Source organism: Magnolia sinica, chromosome 12 (genome assembly GCF_029962835.1).
Source record: "Magnolia sinica isolate HGM2019 chromosome 12, MsV1, whole genome shotgun sequence".
NCBI classification, from domain to species: Eukaryota; Viridiplantae; Streptophyta; class Magnoliopsida; order Magnoliales; family Magnoliaceae; genus Magnolia; species Magnolia sinica.
The window spans coordinates 12,983,567-13,009,264 of NC_080584.1; the positions used below are offsets into that span (position 1 = coordinate 12,983,567).

Sequence of the window (25,698 nt, forward strand, 5' to 3'; positions counted from 1 at the left end):
TAGGGGGGTAGAATGTAACACCCCGTACCTCTGATACTCGGGTGTTACCCCTGATTGAGATTAAAAGACAATTAAAACTCTGCACGTGTAGGTCGAGACTCTCGTTCAACAGTAAAGCCAACCACCACGATTCGAAGGAGCCAAGTCGAACCCAACACCAGCCGGAAGGTAAAACTCAACAATTCCTTAGATTCAAACACGTTATGAACACAATTAATCAAATTACATTGTCACCATGAATCCACTAACCACCTTAGAATAAATTACTACGGCCAACCAGGCACTTGGAACCCCCTTGAATCCCTGTTCCACCGTTAAAACAAAACCTCGTGCCCATCTGACCATTGGATCACAACCTATAGGCAAAGTGAGGCTCTGAATGGCATAACATGGCCCACCTGGGCCTAACCTATGCCCCAAACAGGACCAGGGGACCCCTAAATGAATGATCGGTGTAGATTTATCACAAACATCACAATAAACCCCACACAAGATGCATGTGCACCTTGGGCTATTGTGCAGGATGTGCACCGAACCAAGCAGCTTGGTCAAATGATCTTTGACCAAGCCAAAAACGAGAGAAGTCCCTCCGCCATTAGAATTTTGAATCTGGAAGATTTTGAGCCCCAAAGTGGGCCACCATAACCACTTTCTGGACGATCCGAACCGTCCATTTTAATCACGTGGGTCTACTGAACAAAATGATATAAGATCTTAGACCCATGCAATGAAACTGTGAAGATCAGTTCCAACCGTCCAAGCCCTTCAAGCGTGGCTAACATTCAATGCGAGACTTGAGATGCACGCTAGCATGCCGTTATCCACGGATTTCAGCCGCCTGGTCGCCTGCACACGAGCTGCCAAGGTCCCCTCATGGCCTGAAATGGCTAGACAAGGCCAATTGACGGTTTCCTTTTGTAGGTTGGGGAGGGCGGTGACACAACCGCTGTCTCCTGGCTGCATAAAGACCCACCACCAAGCCTTGTCTCTATCTACCTATATAAGGAGAGGCCCAGCCCTCTCAAACCTCACACAGAAAGAAAAGTAAGGGAGGAAGCAGGGAGAGAAGTGAAGAAGAAAAACAGAGGGAAGAAAGGGCGTTTTCGGTGAGTCTGACGCTCATTGCCCCAACTCAGTCCGTGAAGAACGGACTGAGCCAAGTCAGTGAGTGTACACAGCAACACCATTTGAGAAAGGAAGAAAAGAAGGAGAAGAAGTAGGTGAGACTGGTGGGTGTGTGCGTGACAAACCAAGACCGGGTCGAACCCAACTGCACCAGGTAAAACTTCTTTCTCTAGGAACTTTAAAATGGTCTGAAACTAAAGCTCCACCATGCCCCTCCTGCACCTCAAACAAACCACCAAAGAGAGCCCTGTTCGTAGCTGAAGAACACCCATAGCAGGAACCATACATAGAGCCGAAACAGGCTCTATTTTAAAGCTCAAAATAGCCTGAGTGCAGGCGCTGTGTCAGGACCGAACATGGCCTGAGTTTCAGGCCCTGCTTAAGGTCAAATAACGTCATGCAAATGGCCCCAGCTAGGGGTTGAAACTCCATCTAGAACCAGCTCACAAACGACTCTGTTTGAGCTGCAACGAGTCCCAGGGAGCGGACTGATATCAATCCAGAAACTGAAAGAGATAACGTCCCATTTTGGGCCGTTCCTTAGCTGAAAGAAGTGGCAGCCACCACGCCACCATTTGGGCATCAACGTGAGCATAAAACGGCCGGGAAGCGAGCCATGTTTGAGCTGGAAAATAAGGCGGGAGCAGCCTCCAAAACAACCTACTGATTCATGTCATTTGCAGGGAGGACAGTCATGCATGTTGCAAAGATGATGGGTTGTTGGTGGGTTTCACCAAACGCTGGTGGGCCCCACCTAAAACCAGTAAGCTGCCCTAGTGTTGGGCTCTGTACAAGTGCAATTGGGCCACACCCTGCATCAGCAGATGGACCCCACCCTACCACAGTTGGTGGGCCATGTATGTGGCCCCACCTTGATGATGTAGCTCATCCAGGCCGTCCATCAAAAGCCAAGCCCTGGGCGTTGCTGTATGAGAAAGAAGAAAATAAAATAAAATAATAATAATAATAATAATAAAATAATAATATATATACACACATGCAACTGTACGTGAGTTATAGAACATTATAACATATGAGGCTCTCTGGTATGTGCAGCACGGTGCACGTGGATTTCATCCAAACCGTCCATCCATTTTAAAAGCACATGGACCCCCACTTGTCTCACCCTGGCCGTCCATTCCAGCTCATCCATCCGTGGGAGTCCAGTGATGGACGTTTGAATATAATATATATATATATATATATATATATATATATAAGTAATGGTATATGTGTGTATATATGTACACCTGACATCTAAGGTGCCTCTGATACATGAGATCCATCAAAGCGGCGTGAGGTACGTAGATTACATCCTGACCGTCCATCATATAACATATGCACGTGGTGAGCCCATGTGGGACCCACGCTGACATCATACTCAAATAAATAACAGATGCATGTGATATGGATGATATTTACATGTGATATACATACATCAGATGCTTAGGACGTCAGATGCATGCATACCCACATATATACCAGATGCATATGACCTGATATAATATTTTAAATATGTACCAGGTGCATACGGCGTTGATACAACATTAGACACATGAGGTGGGCCCCATGTGGAAACCACGTTGATATGGTATTGGAACCTACATCAGATGTGTATGATATATAATAATTAAATATGCACCAGATGTTTAAATATGTAAGTATATAAGTGTGGTATATAATGCTTAAATATATCAGGTGCATGTGTGATGGTGGGGTTTACCCAAACCGTCCATCCTAATGGAAGTGTCAGCTTAAAGCTTGAGACAAAATAGGACAGATCCATCAGGAGGATCACAGTGCGGTAAGCAGTGGAGATTAAACATCCAACATTGGAACCATCCAGGTCACAGAAGTTTTGTGATCAATATGATAACTAATTATTTTCCCCGGTCCGGATCCTTGTGACTCTATGGACGGCTTGGATGGAAAATAAAACATCATGATGTGCCCTGTGGGGTTCAACAGTAGGGATCGTTGCTACCACCGATATTTGTAATATTGTCCAGGTGGTCCTTCAATTTGATCTGTCCCCTTGAAAATTTGCTGCAGACAACTTGTAAAGACCAAATGCAATGAATGTCATGGTGAGCCCACTGGCTTATAGAATATGTACACCGCTCACCGGCCATGATGTATAGGCCAGTCCCACTTGGGTCAAATTTGGACCCAACACTTGGACCCAAATTGGGCCCAGTTCGGCCTATAGTGGTGAGCGCAGTTAGGCTACCCTACTTGGGTAAGTAAGATGGGCCTAAAGCCTAGAAGACCTTAACGTCCCTTAAGACTCTTCCCTCATTCACATTAGTAGACAAAAGCATGGAAATGCTTGACAAGATATAAATGGTGATTTTAGGGGACTCGTTTGGTGACCTCAGGCCACAAAAGGACTTGGACCAAGTTCGAGAACACTACCATAAGGTGATGACTTTCCCCTCGAGCTTTCCATTTCTTAGTTAGCTAAACGTAGTTTGCACTAGATTATCATTATTGTGATACTTGTTTCCACTATATGAAAGGCTCACATGCTAGTTAACCCTTGATCACTATTCACATGACTTGGTAATTTATCTCCATGAGTTGTTAAACTCTTGATGCTTCTTTACATGCTATGTATTGTTAGATGATAACATGATTTGCCTCTGTACATAACCTCTTGTTGCTACACATGGAGGATTTCATGATTGTATGCAAGCCACACTTGGGATGCAATTATACAAATGTGTGGAAATAGGGACCTTGAACCGTTGTCATTTGATCAAGGTACCCTATTAGAACATCCCAAGGTGGAGGACCTCATGAGCCGGGGATGGTGGTAATGGGACACTATGCTCGAGCTGTCGGCCTACGCTGGGTGTTGAGCCCCCCGTAGTGACCATTGAGTTGCTTAAGTTGGCTGATTGTAATTGGATTAATAACGGCTGGCTAATCATACATTCATAGCATATTGGCGATGACAGATGGCTAATTCTGGATGCTATAGCACGTGCCCCAGAGTTGTTGGGGTATCGTTTCGCTAGCTCCCAGACCACCGACTATCGACCCCCTGTCCGACTGGATGATTTTCCCAGGTCGATGATTTGCATGGGTGACGAGCCCAAGTCCGGCTGGATGTGCATCCCCAGGCCGATGTGCATTCATGCATCCATGCATGTAATAAGACTGCATATTGCCTGTTTTGGATTACTGCTTGTTTTTCCTTTTAACTATGTTTACTAAGGCAAATATGTGTAATCTTGAGGGGAATTCACACTGAGCTGGCCACTCATTCATCAACTATCCAACCGTACAGAACATGCAGGGACGAATGTAGAAGGTGTCGATGCCAGCCTTGATGATGCCACCATGGAGCCAGAGGAGGAGTATTACGAGGACAAGCCGCATCAGGATGCAGCGACATATTTTGGTGTTAATCAGTAGTTGATACTTTATATTTTAGTGGTTTGGTATTTTGGACTTATGGATTTTTGTAACTAAAACCCCAGCTGAGTGGGTCAAATTTTGAGCTCTCATGAATATGCATGCTTCTTTTGGCTATCGCACTCTGAGTTTACATTCCGCTGTTTATCTGATTCATTAACTCCCGGATTTTTGAAAACGAGTCTCGTACTCGAGTTTTAGAAATTGGGGCGTTACATCATCTGGTCATGATTAACGGTCCAGATCACTGATTTAGTCCCTCATGGTGGGCCATAACACGTCCCAAACGGACAGCGTCCGTCCTCTGTGAAAACAACAGATGAGAGAGAAAATCTCTCCTTTTTGGAGGGATTTCGGGTCAAGCCCGATTTGACTGGAGATGTAATCCAGTGCACCTCGAGTGCAGTCCCTCTGGTGCACGCATGCAATAGTTGTGGGGCCCACAGAGATATTTTCAAGAAATTCACACCATACATTAGGGGTCCACTTAGGGCCCTAGACCAAAGATGGGGCAGACCCAAGGTCCAGGTGGGCCATACACTCAAATTTCATGCCCTAATGGTGGATTCCCGATGATCTGCTAGTCGGATCAGTCCACAAATGAACTTTAACGGTTAAAAGGGTTCAAGGATCCATTTAAGGCCTTCATCATGCATTATTAACTAATACTAACATTAATATGGATTTACTTGTAATTGAAATAATTAAAAACTCATACATATATATAAATATAACTCCTAATATTGACATGCTATTATATACATGCTATTAGTCACATATTCATTAATATAAAATTCCTAATATACAATATCATATTACAAATTTATGGATTGAAAATTGTACAATACCTCTTTTAAATCTCATTGTTAAATAATATACCATCTTATTAAAATATCTCACAATTTTTGTATAAAATATTTAATTCTACGTTGATATTTATAATTCAATTATACATCGTAAAATTATTATCCATTATGCTTAGTTAATATAATGTTATTTTCATAATACTTTTTGTACATTAAATATATAGGTGCAGACTATTTTTCAACGGTCAGATTTAAACTAGGATAAACGTAAGTGTTTACTTAGGCCTAGCTTGTATTTATGCTAAGCTTGGTTATATGGTAACACCAGAGTACTGCAAAGTACGGGGTGTTACACTCTACCCCCCTTAAAGAGAATTTCATCCCCGAAATTCAGTGCTTCTATTATTATTCAGTGGTCTGAAAGAGGGAAAATTCACCTTCTTCATCGAAAAGAATCCACCAAAAACATTAGCTGACCTCGTTACCAGAGCTCAAAATTATACTAATACTGAGGAATTCTCTAACACCCACAGAAATGTTCAAGTGATAGAGCCGACTGGCAAGAGGAAGAGGTCAAGGAATGAAGAACCTCAACCGTCCAGCAAAGAACCAGATGACCGTGCTCCTCGTGATTGTCGTCCGTGCAAAAAATCAGAAGGCAAATTCCCTTCCTACACCCCCCTCAACACGTCTACCGAGTAAATTCTACTGGACATCAGAGGGCACAAGCTTCTGAATTGGCCTATTTGTATGAAGGCCGATCCGGATCATCGAGACAAACGTAAGTATTGTCGTTTCCATTGAGATCACGACCATAACACAGTCGATTGTGTGGATCTCAAAGATGAGATCGAGACCCTTATTCGTAAGGGTCATCTGCGTCGATATATCAAGGAAGAGAGAACCGTTCGGAACGAAGAGCGAGAGCAGCCGAATAACACCCCAGAAGAGCTAGCCGAAATTCGCACCATGTTTGGTGGCTCATCTGGTGGAGGAGATTCAAACAAGGCTCGAAAAGTCCATTCTCGAAAGTCTGATTCGAAACACTACATCCACATGACCGAACGGCCAAAAAAAGAACTCCAGGTCAGCCCGTGTAGTATGACCTTCTCGGAAGACGATGCGCGCAGAATCCAGCATCTGCACAACGACGCCCTAGTGGTTACTATGACCATAGCTAATCACAAGGTGTATCGCATCCTAGTCGACACCAGAAGTTCAACAGATGTGATTTACTCCGAGGCTTTTGCAAGAATGGGGATTCCAAGGTCACGCCTTAGACCTGTGAAGACCCCCTACATGACTTTGCCGGAGAAAGGGTGATCTCCAAGGAAGCCATCTCCCTCCCCGTGACCATGGGAGAAGGACAACATCAAGTCACCCTCATGGTAGACTTCCTCGTTGTCAATGTGTCATCAGTACACAACATCATTTTGGACAGACCTTCTCTCAATGCAATGAGGGCAGTCGTCTCCACCTATCATCTGATGATGAAATTCTCCGCCGAGGGTGGAATAGGCAACCAGCGTAAAGCTCGGAGATGCTACGCGCTAGCAGCAAAGAAAGGGTCCGTGAAGCAAAACCTCACAGTTAACGTCCTAGACCCTAGAGGACCTGTAGAGGACTCATCTATGGAAGATGTGGAGAAAGTACCATTCGACGAGGCAAACCCGAGCAAAACTGTTCAGCTCGGAACATTGTTGAATTTTGAGCAGCGGACCGAAATGCTGGCTTTCCTGCGATAACACAGGGATGTCTTTGCATGGTCACATGAGGACATGCCCAGGATCTATCCGAATGTCATAGTTCACAGGCTGAATGTGGACCCGGATCACAAACCCGTGAAACAGAAAAGAAGGTTGTTCGATGCCGAGCGGTATGAAGCAATAGCCGATGAAGTCTCCGTACTGCTCGGCGCTGGTTTCATAGAGGAAGTACACTATCCAGATTGGATCGTAAACGTAATCCTTGTCAAAAAAGCTAATGGAAAATGGCGGGTCTGTGTGGATTACTCGGATCTGAACAAGGTCTGTTTGAAGGATAACTTTCCATTGTCTCGGATTAATTGGCTAGTGGACAACACAGCGGGGGCATGAATTACTCTCCTTCCTAGACGCTTACTCTGGGTATAACTAGATCGCGATGCATCCCCCAGATAGGTAGAAGACTACCTTCGTCACTGACAAGGGACTCTACTATTACCGGGTCATGCTATTTGGCCTGAAGAACGCTGGGGCCACATATCAAAGGTTGGTGAATCAAATATTTTTCAAACAGATCGGGCACACTATAGAGGTTTACTTTCACGACATGCTTGTCAAGAGCATCAAGGCATCCGATCACTTAGCAGACCTCGGAGGAACCTTCGTCATCCTCCGAGAATACCAGATGAAGCTGAATCCTGCGAAGTGTGCCTTTGGAGTTGGCTCCGGTAAATTCCTTGGGTTTCAAGTCAGCCAAAGAGGCATTGAAGCGAACCCTGACAAAATCAAAGCACTCCTCAATATGAGTTCGCATCGGACTATTAAGGAGATACAATGTCTCACCGGATGAGTAGCAGCGCTTAAGAGATTCATATCCATAGCTACAGACAAATGCCTCCCCTTCTTTTAGCAGCTGAAGGGTCATAAGAAGACAGAATGAACGTCGGAATGTGAACAAGATTTTCAGCAGCTGAAGCAGTATTTAGGTTCACCACCTCTACTGTCTAAGCCTGAAGAAGGCGAGCCCCTATTCTTGTATCTTGCGGTTCAGCCTCAGCCATCAGCTCGGCCCTGATTAGAGAAGTAGGGGGCAAGTAGCATCCCGTATACTATGTGAGCAAAGTCATTGTGCCAGCCGAGACGAGATATCCGGCTATGGAGAAGTTAGCGTTCTGTCTCACCGTCTCAGCTCGAAGGTTACGTCTGTACTTATAGGCTCATTTCATCGTCGTCTTGACTGACTCTCCCCTCAAACAAGTCCTCCTCCAGAGGCCCGAAGTGTCAAGTCGGCTAACCAAGTGAGCCATCGAACTCGAGGAATTCGATATCCAGTTCCGACCAAGGACAGCGATTAAAGGCCAAGCCATGGCCGACTTCATTGTAGAATTCACCTCCCTAAACGAAGAAGGGATCAGTGCCGAAGTCGAGACGGCTCCTTCGCTTGCTCCTCTAAATAATCAAGAGACGGTATCGGAATAAGGATGGATTCACTATGTAGATAGGTCGGCCAATGCCAAACGCGCCGGAGCAGGAATTGTCCTGGTCGTACTTGATTCTACACCCATCCAATATGCGATCGAACTCAGTTTCAAGGCTTCTAACAATGAAGCGGAATACGAAGCTCTGTTGGCAGAACTCAGGTTAGTGGCTAGTTTGGGGATCTAGTCTCTCCAGGTACGATGTGACTCTTAACTAGTAGTAAATCACATCTCCACTTAATACGAAGCCAAGGAGACTAGGATGGTTGCTTACCTGACCGAGGCAAGGAAATTAATAGAAAGATTTTGGAGTTGTACTATATGTCAAATTCCTAGAACAGAGAATTCCTGGGCCAACGCCTTAGCGAAGCTAGCCTCGGCCACGGAAGGGAAGATCCCACGAATCATCCTGGTGGAGTTCATAGATTATCCAAGCATTGACCAAACGGAGGAGAAAACGGTCAATCCAGTAGATGGTACTCCAAGATGGATGGACCCGATTTATAGTTACCTCACATCTGGTGAGGTCCCCTCGGATAGGTTGGAAGCTAAGCGCCTGAGAGTTAGAGCGGCACGGTACGTTGTCCTGAATGGGATATTGTACAAGAAAGGGCATTCACAATCCTATCTCAGGTGTCTCCGACCTGATGAAGCGGATTATGTGATTCGGGAGATTCATGAAGGCATTTGTGGAAACCATTCTGGTGGTCGGGCCTTGGCTCTAAAAATACTTCACCAAGGATACTTCTGGCCGACCATCAGGGAAGACTCGAAGAACTATGTTCAAAGGTGCGACAAGTGTCAATGATACACAACTGTGTTGAGGCAACCTATAGAAGAAATGACTCCCATGAGTGGTCTGTGGCCATTCGCCCAATGAGGGATTGATATATCAGACCTCTGCCCACCGGGAAAGGGCAAAACAAATTCACTATTGTCGCAGTTGACTTCTTCACTAAGTGGGTCGAGGCTGAGCCGGTTGCAAAAATCACCAAGCAGAAGGTGATCGATTTTGTCTGGAAGAACATCATCTGCCGATTCGGGATTCCATGCACCATCGTGTTTGATAATGGTAGGCAGTTTGATAATGACAAGTTCCGAAGTATGTGTTAAGGGTTCGACATCTCGAATACGTATTCTTTGCCTCAGTACCCGCAATCCAATAGATAGGTGGAGGCAGTTAACAAGGTCATCAAGCACCATCTCAAAACAAAGTTAGAGAAAGCGAAAGGTAACTGGGCCGAGGAGCTCCCATTCGTCCTCTGGGCTTATAGGACTACGGCTCAGTCATCCATTGGGGAGACCCCATTTTCGCTTTCCTACGGATCGGAAGCAATGCTGCCAGTTAAAATTGGCCTTCCCACAGCTCCAGTCAGAAACTATCAAGAGAACCAAAATGCCGAGCAGATTACAGCCAACCTGGATCTACTTGAAGAAGCCAAAGACATCTCTTGACTCCGGGTCGCTGCTTGAAATCAACAGGTGGTGCGATTCTATAATTCTAAAGTTAAGACCAAGCGGTTCCGTCCAGTGAACTTAGTCCTTCGTCGAATCTTCCAGAACACCGTAGAACCGGGGGCTGGGGCACTCGGGCCTAATTGGGAAGGGTCATACCATGTGGTCCGATCGACCAAACCCGGCTCCTACCACTTAGAAGATCTCGAGGGCCACCAGCTCCCCTATCATTGGAACGCCGAGCACCTAAAAATCTACTACCCTTGATGTAATGGCCGTTGAGGGCCCCCAATAAGTGTACGCCTCCAAGCGACTAGCCTTTAAGGCTCCCAATAGAATTCACATTTCTGCATATCTACATGAGCAGATTATCTACTAATAAAAAGTTGCCTCTCATAAACAGGGGTCAACTGAACGAGCTGATCCCTTAAAGAAGGGGTTAGTTCGTAATCCCACGAAAGTTCTCCAGGGCATCCCCTTATGTTCGGGGGAAAAGCCCATGGACGACTCGACTCCCCGACAGAGGAGTTGGTTCACCGTCCGACTACCGGACTTACTAAAGGTTGCTCGCCAATCGTGGGAGGAGTCGATCCCCTAGGGGTCCGGTCCTAATAATTAAAACACCACAGAGTTCTACGAAACAGCATTGAAATGAGCTGACCCGTCAAGGAGTCAGCTCAGCAATGTCCCGAAATGAATCAACCTGTCAATGAATTGGTTCAACAATCAATAATTAACAATCATCATCCACATGCCCTCTCCAGAGGGTTAAAAAAATATATCATCCACCAGATCATTCATCAAAAGACAAGTTCAAAAAAGTCATAAAAGAGAAATGTTGGAAACTATTCAGTCGGAGGAGGAGGAGGAGCTTAGGAGGTAAGAGCCTGATCTAGGCGAGCGTCTCCAGAGGGTTTCTCCCCAGCGTCTTCGGGCAAAAGAGGCTCAAGCTTGAGGTCTGGATACAGATCCTGGACTGCGTCAATGTAAGCGTCGAAGCCACAGTTGTAAAACATGGTAGCTTCAGTGGCCCTCTCCTCTGAAGCCTTGAAGGCATCTACTGCAGTAGCCACCGCCGAAGCCAAGGAGGCCTCGTCTTCAGCTCGTTGGGCCTCCTTCACCTGGGAGACTGCTCTGTGCAGCTCTTTCATCGCCTTGGCTTTGGTCTGCTCTAGTGCATTCACCAATCGAGCGTTCTCCTTGGCGAGCGAGTTTGCATGGACCCTGGCTTGATATAGCTCAGTTGCAGCCGCACTGCATCCGGCCTCAAGATCGCTCATGACCCTCTTCAGCTGGAGCTCACGGGCTTTTCCATCGTCAAGTTGCCGACGCAGTTCAGCCTGCTCCATCCGGAGGAATGTGGCCTCATCTCGCAAAGTCCCAACTTCGCTCCTGAGTGTTTCCACCTCGGCGTCTTTCTTCACAAGGTCTCTCAATCTCTCCCGAGTCAGAAGGAGCCTCGGGACGGACTGGATAAAAACAAGAGAATAAGCATTCGAAAGCAGTAAAAAATGAAGGCAAGAAAAGTTAATAGAAGTAGCTGGTAAAAGACGGAAGTAATGTCATTATCGAAAGACTCGTTAGACTTGGTGAGAAGGCTGGCTATCTCCTCCTCCGGGGCATGCTTGGCAGCCCAGCGGACCAAGCAAGACATATGATAGCTCGGCTGGAACCTCTCTACGCTCGTTCCCACCTGAGCTGACCCTGCCGCTTCCCCGGCCCCAATCATGCTGCCTGTTGTGACCTGAGCCTCAGCCCTGAGATCATTCCTGACTTCGGGAGGGGAGAGCATGACGTCATCCATCCGAATGGCCTCCTCCTATTCGGATGAAGATGAGACGGCTATACAGGGCCCGGGGGCTATGGGAGGTGCACTAGCAACATAAGGGGTGACAGTAGGGGGAAGGGTTGGAGCCGGAGCATTGACAGCAGCGACCTCAACCGCAACAAGTGCCGGAGCTAGAGCTGCAGCAATAGATATTGAAGCTGCAACGACAAAAATTGGGGCCGAAGGTCCCTCGCTGCGAGGAGCCGCCGGCATCCTTCGAACAATAGTTTTTGTTCAGGTTTTGGCCATCAACATCTCCTCGACTTTCGGGGCGGCCTTCCTCCTCCGGGACCCAGAAGCCTCCACTATGCCTGCATATAAAGTAATGAATCAACAACCAAGTTAAGGGATTCAGTCCTTTTAAAGTAAGGGACGAAGGAAAAACTTACTGAAGGAAGTGGGGAGTGGCTTGAACTTGCAAAATCCAGACCAATGAAGGTTGGCGGCCGTGATCAGATCTGACCAGGAGCGGAGGTCTCTCGAGTGCACCCTGGCCTTGGCGACCTGATTCTTCTGGTCTGAGGTAAGGAGAGGCGAACCTCTCGGAAAGTCTACAGAAATAAAAGAAAAGCTTCAGTCAAATCGCAACAGAAAGAAAAGGGATATAAAAAATGAAAAATGCGCAAGGTCCAACTTGGGGTGGAAAATCGGGTGGGGACCCGTGTCCTCAGGTTCCCAAACTCCTCTTCCGGCACCTCCCACTTGCCCGAGGCCCAGAACCATTTATTCTTCCAGTCCTTATTAGAGGATGGAAGATTCATAACCAGCCCCGACCCCTTGCTGCCACGAGTCACGAAGTAATACCACGGCTCTTAGCTATCGTGCTTGACTAAGTATAAGCTTATTAACTCCTCTGGTGTTAGCTCAGGGTTCTCAACTTGACGCCAGATGATGAAGGAATAGATCAAAACCCTCCACGCATTGGGGGTAAATTGGCCGGGAGCTAGTCCTAGGTAAGCCATCAGGGCTCGGACGAAGGTATGCATGGGAAGTTGGAGTCCACATTGCAGAGCGTAAAGAAAAATGAAGACTTTCCCTTCGGCAGGGGTACCAACGGTGTCGAGGGGCTCTTGCGCCCTTATCTGTAAGGTGTCAGGGATCTTGAACTCCGAATGGACCCATCCCATTTGAGATTCCGCCAGCACGGAACCTCCTCGGATAATCTCTGAAGCCCGCTCGCTCGTAGGCATCTCGACTCCTCCTGGCGATGAGTCTCGAGGGGCTCAGGTAGTTTTCTTCTTACCCGTGCGGCGTGTCCGAGCCCCCGCTTCTTTGCTTCTTCGGGGCGGGGGGAAGAGGGGTACCGCTTCTAAGGGGCCTTCGGATGCCCATCTCCTATCATCCGAGCTTCTCGGCCCGAAGTCGTCATCCAAATCAATCTTCTCGAACCATATCCAGATCGGTCGACATCTCGTGGAGAAGAAAAATGGAAAAGTGCTAAAAGGGGGGACTCACCGAACGGTCACCGGGAATCGCCTCTGCCGGAAGCTCCGAATCGGTCGGAATCGCCCTGTCGGAAACCTCGAGTCGGTCGGAATCGCCCTCGCCGAAAATCGCCTCCTCAGATAACCAACAACTACACGAATTCGAAATGCAGAAATGAGGAGCGTTTCCTAAATGCTAGGGTTTATATAGCCTGTGAAGGATCCTCGCATTAATGACAAGGCATGATGGCCACAACTGAATCGTCGTGAGCCGACTTCGGAACACACGTGGCCGCAGGTCACTGGCTCAAGCTCTGGCAGGCTGCATTTTTCTAATATTGGGTGACGAGCTTTGAATAACGGAAGCGACGTCCGAGCAGGGGAAGCATCGTTCGAATGCCTCCCATGGCATACATGGCGATCAGCTATAGGTTTGGCAACGATTCGATATCTTAACCGTCACCACACGTCCACTGAAGGTTAACTCGTGGACGAGAAACCCCGAGGACATATCTCTTCAAACATAGAGATCATAATTGCAACCGCACGCGTAGAAGGTGCGACAGGGGAAGCTATTGATCTTCCGCGTATGTTTACTCTCTAAATCCGTGTCCAAACTTGGAGAGTAGGGGGCTTCTACTATGGGAAGATCCGAGCCCCTTCAACATAGAAGTCCGACGCCATCTTAATCCGATCGAATACATAAGAGTTAATCTGGAATGGTTGGAAGATTCTCGGCTCGGTCACAGTCGCGCTACTGCTCCGAGGCAGTCGCTTCGGAGTAATCTAAGGCCGGAGCAGTCGGTGTGAAGCTTAGACCGAAATCTACTTGTGAGATCTCGGGCTATCCCACTACTGTTCGACTAGAAGCAAATCGTTTGACCACCCACATCTGCATGTCGCCCGTTACGGGGAAACTCAACGTGTTAACCCGCTACCCGCTTCGGAGCTCGGAGGGGAAAACTTAAAGTCCAGGTCCGAGGCTCGGAGTCAAGGCTTCTTTAGTCTAAGATCCCAAGCTGAGGTCGAGGCCGGACGCGAACATTCCATGCGCTAAACTTAGAAACGGCCTTAAACAGATACTACTGAATATCTCGCCTGCAGATTCACCGCTCTCAGGCACGATACGCTATACAATCCCTAGATTACAGACAATATCTCCACGATCATAGTATCCCACTAATTGAGTGAATCGTGCTGAGATTAATGGACCCAGACCGTCCGATAGGCATGTATAAATACAAGGAAAAATATTACTGTAAAAACGGAACATCTCATACCCTCTATCTACAATCAACTTAGACCTAGATTCCTTTAACCTGACTTAGGCATCGGAGGGTCCCCCGGCTTAGCCAGGGTTTCCTTTGTTCACTTTTTGTGCAAGATTAGGGTTTCTTAGAGGTTCGTCGTACCGAGTGGAGGGTGGTCCAGATTTTGACATCAACAGACCTTCACATGAAAGACAAGGATCCTGCCCACATCATTTTGTTGGTGCAATCGCCCTAGTATTTATTGATGAATTATATGATAATCTACATCACATGGTAGATTATATTTGCAACCAAATTCATTCTACACATGGAGAATATGTACCTTAATCAGCACCATCAAATTTACATATAGCCTGATGGGGCACACTTTGGACTGTCCGGATTGAGGTATATGTGCCTGATTTATGGTGCAACTTACCATGACTGTAACATTTGGTTTGAAATTTAAATTATTATTTTTTTCTCTCTCTCAGTTACGTTAGCATGAATGCCATGTCAGGGAGCATCCCCAAAGAGCTGGGAAACCTTCGGAATCTAATCACCTTGTAAGATATCCTTCACAGTGAAGTTTGTGATGACCTGAACCACTCATTCATCGTAAGGCTCCGTGAATGGACCATAGACGAAAAATTACAATGATAGGATCATCCTAACCATTTAAGGACGTAGCGCAGAAATCATTGATCAGATTTTAGTAAATTTTGTGCACCCTTTTTTTAAAGGGGAATGCAAGTATGTAGCACGTGGCAAAGATGTTGTGATCGGAACCATTGTCCTACTGGGCCATCCCATATGGGGGAGTGGATTGTTTTAGCTGTCTGATAAGTTGCCTACAAAAGGAGTGGTTAGCAGTCACGTTTAACCATTATCTACTCACTCCGAATTTTGGCTTATAGCTCATACCCATGGTAGCCTACATGATCAACAGTTCTGATCATCACATATGTTGGTCACGTGTACTCTAAAGAGAGAACCGTAGAGGCAGAAAGTATACTGAGTAAACTCTGTGGAGCCCACCATTATGTATATGTCCTATCCACGCCGTCCATTCATTTTATCATCTAATTTTAGGACAAGATCCCAAAATTTAAACATATCCAAATCTCAAGTGGACAACACCACAGGAAACAGTGTGAATTGAATGCTTTTCATTGAAAACTCCTCGCAAGCTATAGAAATTTTAAATCAAGCTGATATATATATGTTTTTTCCCTTCATCCATGTCTTTTGACCCCGTGAAAAGTTTGGATGAAAAATAAGCATTACTGTGGGCCCCGGGAAGGTTTCAACGGTGGAAGTCATTATCCCCACCGTTTCATCTGGTGTGGTCCAATCGAACTTTGGATGTACTTCAATTTTGAGCTGATGCCCTAAAATGATCTGAAAACACGGATGAATGGTATGAATAAGACACGCACATCCATAATGGGCCACACGGAGTTTACTCACTGTGCTATAAGGCGTTTACTCTACACGCAATCCGCTTCCGAGAACTGCGTAGCACTCTTATACAGCAACGGTTAGGATTCATCCCATCACTATGATCTCGTCAGAGACGGTCTTACTGAATCTCTTTTCATTTATGAGAAATTGACCACTACGCTGACGCTTTTTACCCTGTTTCTTTCTTTTTTTTAAGAGTCCAAAACATACCTTCCCAAGTTACACGTTGGACGTACGGACGATCATTTGAGGACTAAAATAATCCTGCCTTCCTTTCGGAAGCTGATTGGCTGGCGTGCGAAGACGAGCGCTGACGCTCGTGGACCCATCATGATGCATATTTTGTAACCACACCTTTCATCCATTTGGAGAGAGCATTTCAGGACAATATCCAAAGAACCAGTTAAATCCAAATCTCCAGTGGACCCAGCACAGAAAACAGTGGGACAGCGACGCCCACCGTTAAAAACTTCTAAAGGCCACAAAGTTTTAGATCAAGCTGATATCTGTGTTTTCCCTTATTTCATATCTTTTTTAACTTTTGAACAGGTTGGATTTCAAATAAACATTAAAATGGGCCTTAGGATAGTTTCAACGGTAGGAATCACTCTCCCCACTGTTTTCTTTGATGGGTTCCACTACAGGATTTTTATTTGCCTAATTGTTTGGTTCATACCCTAAAATGATATCTAAAAATGGATGGACGGTGTTGATATAACACATACATCATAATGGGGCCCACAGAACTTAGTGACGTCACTTCATTAGCCGACTAGCTACTCAAGTACCGGCGCGGATTGCATCCTACCCCCGCCCGGACGGTAATCCGTCGGGAAGGGCTCTGTGGGGCCCACTGTGATGTAAGTGTTTTATCCACGCCGTTGATCGATTTTCTCAGTTTATTTTAAGGTACGATCCTAAGAATAAAGCAGGTCCACAGCTCCAGTGCACCACACCAAATGAAGCTGCATCGATAATGACACCTACCCTTGAAACCTTTCTAAGGGCCACCGTGATGCTTTTTTACCATCCATACTATTCATAAGGTCATGTAGACGTGGATGAAGTGAAAACACAAATATCAGCTTGATCTGAAGCTTCTCAAGCTCCCAAGAAGTTTTTAATGGTGGACGTTCAATCCCCACTTTGTGGTGCACTTAAACCCTATACCTCCCTCACTTTTTAAATCATATCTTAAAATGATCCGAGAAAAATGATGAACTGCGTTGATAAATCACTTACATCACGGTGGGCTCCACACAATCCGCGTCCGTCAGCGCTCGTCTTCGCCCACCAGCCAATCCACTTCTGAAAAGAAGAGGGGTATTTTGGTCCTCAAAAAAAAAAGGGGGTAAAAAGTTGCATTTACAGTTCTCTTTATCCAGGCTAGAAACATAAGTATAGTAGTCCACATGACTAGTTAAAATTATAGTCCGTGGAATCTGTGCCATATACCAGATCGCCATCAGTGATCGGAAGTTCATAACCATTCGTCCGTACTTGAGACACTACAAGGGCGATCGATGCCTATGTTATTGACCCTACCAAACCGCTCCGAAGGACTTTCTCTATCTTCCTCAGGCATTTTGATGATCATATGCACACACCACTATGGGACATGTGTGGCATAAATGTACGTCCAGCATCATGTGCCTGCTTTATATAGGTCACAAAAAACCCACGTTGGACAGATGATTCTCATTGGCTGATTGATTGATGAACGCTAGTAGATGGTTAAGACTGAGATGAAAAATAGTTGACCGTTTGAAATGAAAATACAAATTGATCAAAGGTCAGGATGGTTTAATCAATCTGCTTAGAGGGATGTGTCCTTCATCAGTGGGTTTGGACGGTTTGGATTGAGCTACATGTAAGTCATGTCGTAGAGTAGCTGGGCGTATGCCCATTGCTCTCATACTCTCTCCCTAGTCATGATGATCCAGACCGTTCATCTAGAATCTTTCATGCTATTTATGAAAATAATTTCATTGGTCGGGGATCATCATTGCTGATATGAAAGGGCGAGGACAGAATTTTTTTCCAGATGGGCCATCTACGGTGGGCGCGTCTAGATGAACGGTGTGAATCATTCAGTTGGTGCAGCACATCTTGTTATGAAGCCACGTCTTTCCCGCCAACATACCACTCCTGTGGGGAATCGACACCATTCAAAATGGTAGGCTCCACCATGAAGATAGCAGGCACAGAAATCAGGCCAGACCTGTTAACAGGTGGGCTACACCGTTGGAATGAGTGGATAAGCGACCGTGACTCAACATCTAGGCATGGCCAACCTAATGACGGGCCCATCTGATTGTTTGAGCTAGATGATCATCATCATGGGTGGATTAGATGTGGCCCCGGCCTCACCCAAGACGGTGTGGCCCTTACCATAGGGCCCACCTTGATATGTGTAATCTATATCCACACCATCCATCTGTTTTACCGGATTACCGGATCATTTTAGGTCATTAGCCCAGAAATGAAGAAGATCCAAATCTCAAGCGGACCATACTTGAAACTGTGGTGATTGAAGGCCCTACCATTAAGAACTTCCTAGGGCCACTATACTTTTTGTTTCCATAGTGTTTATTTTCCATCCAACCTGTCCATAAGGTAACATAAACCTGCTGATCCAAAACTTATGCTGCCCATTAATGGTCAATCATAACCATTTCCTATAGTATGCTCCACCTCGGAATTGGATCTGCTTTAATTTTAGGCTCATGCCATAAAATGATCTGGCAAACTGATGGATGGCATGGATGTAGAATACATACATCAATATGGCCTCAGGGTAAGGGCCTCATCATCTTGGGTGGGGCCCGGCCGCACCTAAACCGTTCCCCTTCATCATAGGACCTGACATTAGCATGGTACGGATGTTCTGCACGTTGGCCGGAAAGGTTTGGCTGCACCACAAGTATACTTCCATCTGCGTGTTCAGTTCTCAAATGACAGAAAATCGATGTAGGTTATTGCAGTGATTTCATTCATCTGCGTGTTCAGTTCTCAAATGACAGAAAATTGATGTAGGTTATTGCAGTGATTTCAGGCCAAAACACGATACTTTTGGTTATGAAATGATTAATTAATTAGTTTTTATTTTCAGGGATATAAGCTCAAACAACTTCAATGATTCGCTCCCACCTGAGCTGGGGAATTTGACAAGTCTGCAAGAACTGTAACTTCTCTTATTATTATTATTATTATTATTATTATTATTATATTTAATTATTCTTCTTCAGAAATATCATATGATGCATTTGGAATTTCAAATTTGCCACCCAGTTTATAAAGATTAATATGTAAATTTTTATTTTATTATTATTATTATTATTATTGTTTTCCGTTTCTTTTCTTTAGTTTTCTTTCTGAGAAGCTTTTTAGTCCGACCAGCTAAATCATAAGTTACTGTCCACCCAGTGAATTACATCCAACCTTCTTCTTATAGGTTGGCTCCACCATGAGAATAGTGATTTGTTTTACGGTGGCATGGTAGCAGCAAAATGTTAGCCTTGAGTGGTTGTTGGAATGAGTAAAATTCCCTTCCCTGGACGCTTTGTTTGCATTTACATGGCTTTTCAAAGTACCCTTTCGGCCATTTTAACTGCTTTGACCATTTTTAAAATATAACTCAATGGTCAGCTACTTTTTCCTCTTAACTGATAATAGCATGAGAAATTGTACAACTGGATTCATGATCTATGCTTGATTTTCACAGACGCATTGATAGCTGCGGGCTAAGCGGCCAGATTCCTTCAACATTTGCCCGCTTGAGAAACCTGAATACCTTGTAAGAGCTCGTGATTATAAGCCGCATGGAAACCATCAAAATCGTTGGCCCCACCTTAGATTTCTCCTGAACTAACACTAGAACAACTTATGGTGTGCAATCCAATGGGCATTAAAATGGAAAAATTCACAATGGTCTGAATACAACAGACTAATGGCTATTATCCAGAGCTCAGGATCATTCGATTGATCTGATTTTTGGGTTATGACCCATCTACTGTGGGGCCCATGATTTCGGATGGTTCAATTTTTGTTACTTGTATGCCATGTCTATCTTTTCTTATCCCTTGATTTAATAATATCTGCATTTGCGGTGGAAAATATGATTGAATTTCAGGTTGGCATCTGATAACAACTTCACAGGAAAAATACCTGATTTCATTGGGAGTTGGGCTCTCACGGATTTGTAAGCTTGTACTTAAGAGTTCTATACTATCTTTCTCATTTGGTACGCATGGGATTGCATAACAAAGTCTCCCACCATCCATTGGTGGTGGACAGGAATTCTATCCACACTCATAGTAGGTTTGGTGCTACATGCTGTTCTGAATGTGGATAGGAATTTCCACCATGTTCAATGACCGGTCGTCTGGCCACGTGTACGTTAAATGTGGACAACTGGCCTATTTTACCTGAAAGTGAGACCTACCATGTGAGTAGCATAGTGAGTGCACATAGCAGATCTCATTTTCTTGATATGCCATGGTATACTTCTTTAAAGAGTATTTGTAACGCTGAAAATGTTGATGCAGGAGTATGCAAGGCAATGCTTTCGAGGGTCCCTTACCATCCAGTTTTTCTAATTTGACGTCACTGAACTATTTGTGAGTGTCGGTGTTCATTAACTTGTAATAATCTTCTAATAGTCTTCCTTCACATTACTAAATTTTGATATTGGAATTTGTGCTCTAAGAGTGTGTTTGGTTGCACCAAACATTGTGAAATTTCATGACATTTGGCGAAACTAAACACACCCCAAGTAGAATTTCCAAAAATCACGGAGTAGGATCTCCTGTGTTCTACAGGAAAGAAGTAGCTCTTTCGTATCCAGGCAAATATCATTTTGATTTTTAAAGTAAAACTCTTGAAAATCGTGAATTGTTTTTCTCCAAACGTGGCCTTAACTAACCATGCATTTACTCATACAGGAGGCTCAGTGATGTGTCTAATGGGAGCTCCTCGTTGAATTTTATTGAGAATATGACATCTTTATGCATCTTGTAAGGCCATATGATCTCAGCATGTGTAGTAATACGAATCTGTTAGATTATATTTTTCTTTTTTCATTCATGCCTAGAAAGTTAAAATGACATACTCATGTTACTTTTATCCTTTCTCTACAGAGTCCTAAGAAACAATATGCTTTTTGGTACTATCCCGTCCACAATTGGAAAACATCAATCATTGAAGCATATGTGAGTCTTTCTAATTATGTTTGGTTCAAATTATAATTTCTTATGTTTACTGTATTCAAACATTTGTAACGGGAGTGGACCCCAGTGCCTTTAAGTCAATGGATTACATGGGGCATAAGTGAATGAGATCAAAACTGTTCATTCGGTAGTGAATTGTCCATGGTCCAATAATCACACTGCTTGCATCATCGTAAGTAACTATTGACGTTTAGTGATGGCTAGGGTAGTCCAATCACAACAATTTTGTGCTAGTGGCCCATCCATGGCAGAGCAGATGAAGTGTTGGTCCGGTGTATGGTGCGTGTTATATGGGAATGAAGTTCATAGATGCTCCATGTGTTAGACATGGCCCATGGGGCCCAGTTGTGGTCAACCACTAATGGATGGGTCCCATATAAGTTTTCCTCATTTATACTTTCCGATTTCCCTTTGTAGTTTAAATTTGAATCTCAAACTGTGAGGTTTAAATTGGACTTCAAATTAGAGATTGTGAGATTGGATGAGACTTGGATAAATTTCAGCCTTATCCAAACTCCTCAGCCATTCTCTTTAAATAGGGATGGGATGGTATCTTGTAATTCCAAGAGTTTTAGAGAAAGAAATGGAAAAATAATAAATTATAGATTATGTCCATCTGACCTATTCTTTATATGATCCACGATCATGATTTAGGGCCTTCTTCACCATAGAATTAGATGGGTGATAAGACCTCTCTACTCCGATAATGGTTAGGAGGACCATTGGACGTACATTGTATATCTTTAGCTTTTGCAAAGGTCTTATATTATTTCCTCTTTTGTTTTTATTTTTATTTATTTTTTATTTTTCTCGTATTTTCATTCTTTTCTAATTTAACCCTTTATTTAGATCACTTAATATTTATAGCACGTATTGTAGACCATTAGACGTACATCGTAGATCTTTAGCTTTTGCAAATGTCCTATATAATTTTTGTTTTTTTATTTTTATTTTTTAATTTAATTTAATTTATTATTGTTATTATTTTTTATATTTTCACTCTTATCTGATTTGACCCTTTATTTTCACTCTTTATGACCATGATACTCACTTTGAAGTTTTTTTTCGACTCTCTTTTTGTAAGCCCAAACAATCTTTTTTTGATAGCATTGAGAGTGACTTAGTGTTCACATGTCCTTTTCGTTTGCAATGTGCAATTGATCGTATTTGGCTTGTTGCACTTCCCATTCCTCAACTTCACTTTCCAACAATACTCGTAGTTATGGAATTTCTATAACAACCGATAGAACTACCTAGATTCCATATATAAGCTCGAAAGGAGTTACACATGCAACAGGCCGTATAGTCATTTGAGTGGCCAGAGTGCATATGGAAGTATCTCTGACCAATCTCGATATGTTTTGACCATCTTCTTGAGTATTCTGACAAACGTTTTGTTGGCTATTTTGACCCCTCTGTTCATTTGAGGACAATAAGGGCTAGATCGATGTCATTAAATCTTGAATTTATCGAGAAAATCGTCCATCTTCTTATTGATGAAGGTTGTCTCATTGTCAATGATAATGGTATGTAGAACTCCATATCAGTTGATGAGACTATTCTTCATGAACTTCATCATATGAGATGTTGTTATATTGGTGTAAGATGTTGTTTCTACCCACTTGGTGAAGTAATCGATTGCCACGAGTATATACCCATGGCCATTTGAAGCTTTCAGGTTCACCTTTCCAATGATGTCGAGACCCCACATAGAGAAGGGCCAGGGTGTAGTCATGTTGTATAATTCTAATGCTGGGACATGAATTTGGTTTGTATGTTCTTGACACTTGAAACATTTCCTGACATGTTAATAGCAATCTGTTTCCATTGTAATCCATTAGTAACCAAGACGTAAGATCTTCTTTGCCATCATATGTTATTCATATGTGGGTTGCACACTTTGTCGTGGATTTCTTCCATGATTCTTACAGCTTCGGTTTCATCCATGCATCGAAGGACTTAGTTGAAGGATCGCTTATAGAGAACTTTGCTGCTAATCGTAAACTGTCCCACCAAACGTTAGATGGTTCGACAACCGGTAAATGTAGCTTCTTTCGGGTATTCCTGGCTTTCGATGTAACGCTTAATATCGGTGTATCGGGGTTTACTAGGTGCAGCTTCAGCTTCTTCTATTTGCAGGCAGAAGACTGGCTCTTCTTAGATCTCTACTGTGAGCTCCCATTCCGAAGCTCCTTTAGGAATGTCTAGCATTGATACTAGGGTGGTGAGATCATCTATGAATTGGTTATTCGCTCTTAGCATGTGTGAGAAGGTGGTTTCTTTGAACTCCTGGACTAGTTTTCGAGATATATGTGACACGGTATCAACTTCTCATCCTTGGTTTTTCCAATCATCATTAGTCTAGTTAATGAATAAGTTGTGAATCTCTGAATACTCGTAGCTTCTTTATACCTAAGATTATGGCTTCTCTCATTTAGGAAAAAGGTCTCCAATGGCTGGTAATCTGGTAATAAGTGGCCAAATAGATGATTGACTAGAGTTTGTCCCTTGATTGTCTTTTGAGTGACATAGGTGATGTTAAACTTAGACAGAAGTCATATTCACTTTGCTATCCTTAATGCAAGTGCTGACTTTTTGAATAAGTACTTCAATGGGTCCATACGAGTAAAGAGGATAGGATATGCAATCATGTATTGCCTAAGTCACTAAGTTGCCCAGACTAGGGCGAGACATGTTTTCTTGAGTACTGAATACTGAGTCTTGTAGTCGGTGGACCTACAACTAAAATAATATATTACTTGTTCCTTCCTTCCCCTTTCATCGTATTGACTGAGGAATAGCTAATGGTGTCTGTTGCTATTGATATGTATAACAACAGATGTCGTCCAGGAGTTGGTGGCACTAAAACTGAGGGATTCATTACGTATTTCTTGATTTTATTAAAAACAGCTTGGCAATCTTCATTCCATTCTTTCAGCAAATTCTTCCGTTGGAGCTTGAATATCAACTCACAGATGGGAGTGATCTGTGTGATGAAGCGACTGATATACTAAATCCTTCTGAGGAAGCCGCGAATTTCTTTTTTGTTCCTTAGAGGATGCATTTCCATAATAGCCCGTGTCTTTCTCTCATCGACCCTAATGCCTTCCTCACTGACTACAAAGCTGAGAAGTTTGCCTCTGCTTACACCAAAAACACATTTTTTAGGGTTTAAATGGAGCTTGACTTTTCTAACATGTTAAAAAGCTTCTTCAGGTCTACAAAGTATCCTTCAATCGTACGAGATATGATGATCATGTCATCTATGTACACTTCCATTTCCTTGTTCATCATGTCATGAAACAAGGCCACCATTGCTTGTTGATATGTGGCCCTGATATTCTTTAGATCGAATGACATAACCTTCTAATAAAATGACCCCCATGGTGTGATGAATGAAGCCTTCTTACGGTCTTTTACTGTTGGGGGCCTTGTATAAAACCTTAGGATCTAGCCTCTCGAAACAAACCAGAATTATGGAATAATAATTCAATGAACTAAATCAAAACATAAATCACACCACACCAGGGATATTTACATCAAAAACCCTTAAAGAGGTAAAAACTATGGGACCTCGTCCAGATCAACGATCCACTATAAAGTAGAACGTTACAACCGATCACAAGCACACACCGCTTAGATCGAACCTTCTTCACTCATGCAGGAGTGGATAAACAATAAGAGAAACAAAGAAGACAGAGATCTCACCAATTACGAGGACGTGGAAGCGCTGAGATATGGTAGATCACCTCTACGAGCATAGCCTCCCTTCCACAACCTTCCTCTCTCTCTCTCTCATACACCTTTGATAGCCTTAAACCCTCCTAGAAAACCTTTAGGAAACCTTAAAATACCCTAGAATACACCTCAATCCCGCATGTACCCCTTTATATAAGAATAGAAAGAGGTAGAATCAAAATAGGAAACAAAATCTGCAAAATCTGCGTTTCCACAATCGCATTTGCGGAACTCTTCGATGATATCGACGGTCTTTCAATGACAGCCTTCGATATTATCGACGGTCCTTCGATGATATCGAAACAGGACCAAAAACTGTCCAGCGACCAGAGGTAAAAAATCCAACAATTATCGATGTCATCGAAGGTCTCTCGATGACAGCCTTCGATATCATTTAAAGTCCATCGATGATATCAATAGGACCAAAAAACTATCTAGCAACGAGCGGTAAAAAATCTAGCAATTATCGATGATATCGAAACTGGTTCAATTTCATCGAACCCAGCAATAAGGAGAAAATCTCCATCAAATCTTCTCCTTTTCGACTCAGGAGGAATTCACGTTCTTTAATCCAGCCCGATTTCTACAAACTTCAAACTTGCCCTTGAGCAAAGCCTTAGTCATCATGTCTGACCCATTATCATTCGTGTGAACCTTCTCAAGCTGTAACACCTTCTGTTCCAAAGTATCCCTGATCTAGTGATACCGAATCTCTATGTGCTTCAACTTGGAGTGCTGACTTGGATTCTTACTCAAGTGTATAACACTTTGACTATCGC

The 25,698-nt window shown here is 43.8% G+C and overlaps 1 protein-coding gene across 50 annotated transcripts in view; it reads left to right on the forward strand.

Annotated features, from left to right (window-relative positions):
- Window positions 1–25,698, forward strand: part of LOC131220940 (probable LRR receptor-like serine/threonine-protein kinase At1g56130) — a 149,207-nt gene that overhangs the window by 47,697 nt on the left and 75,812 nt on the right. For 31 of the 50 annotated variants that reach the window (XM_058215956.1, XM_058215904.1, XM_058215907.1 and 28 more), the window contains 7 exons: window positions 14,984–15,055; window positions 19,066–19,137; window positions 19,678–19,749; window positions 20,086–20,154; window positions 20,501–20,572; window positions 20,897–20,968; window positions 21,092–21,163. In XM_058215956.1, coding sequence (XP_058071939.1) covers window positions 14,984–15,055; window positions 19,066–19,137; window positions 19,678–19,749; window positions 20,086–20,154; window positions 20,501–20,572; window positions 20,897–20,968; window positions 21,092–21,163 — 501 coding nt within the window. The remainder of the gene's footprint in view (window positions 1–14,983; window positions 15,056–19,065; window positions 19,138–19,677; window positions 19,750–20,085; window positions 20,155–20,500; window positions 20,573–20,896; window positions 20,969–21,091; window positions 21,164–25,698) is intronic. The other 19 variants (XM_058215913.1, XM_058215930.1, XM_058215932.1 and 16 more) reach the window with 11 other exon arrangements.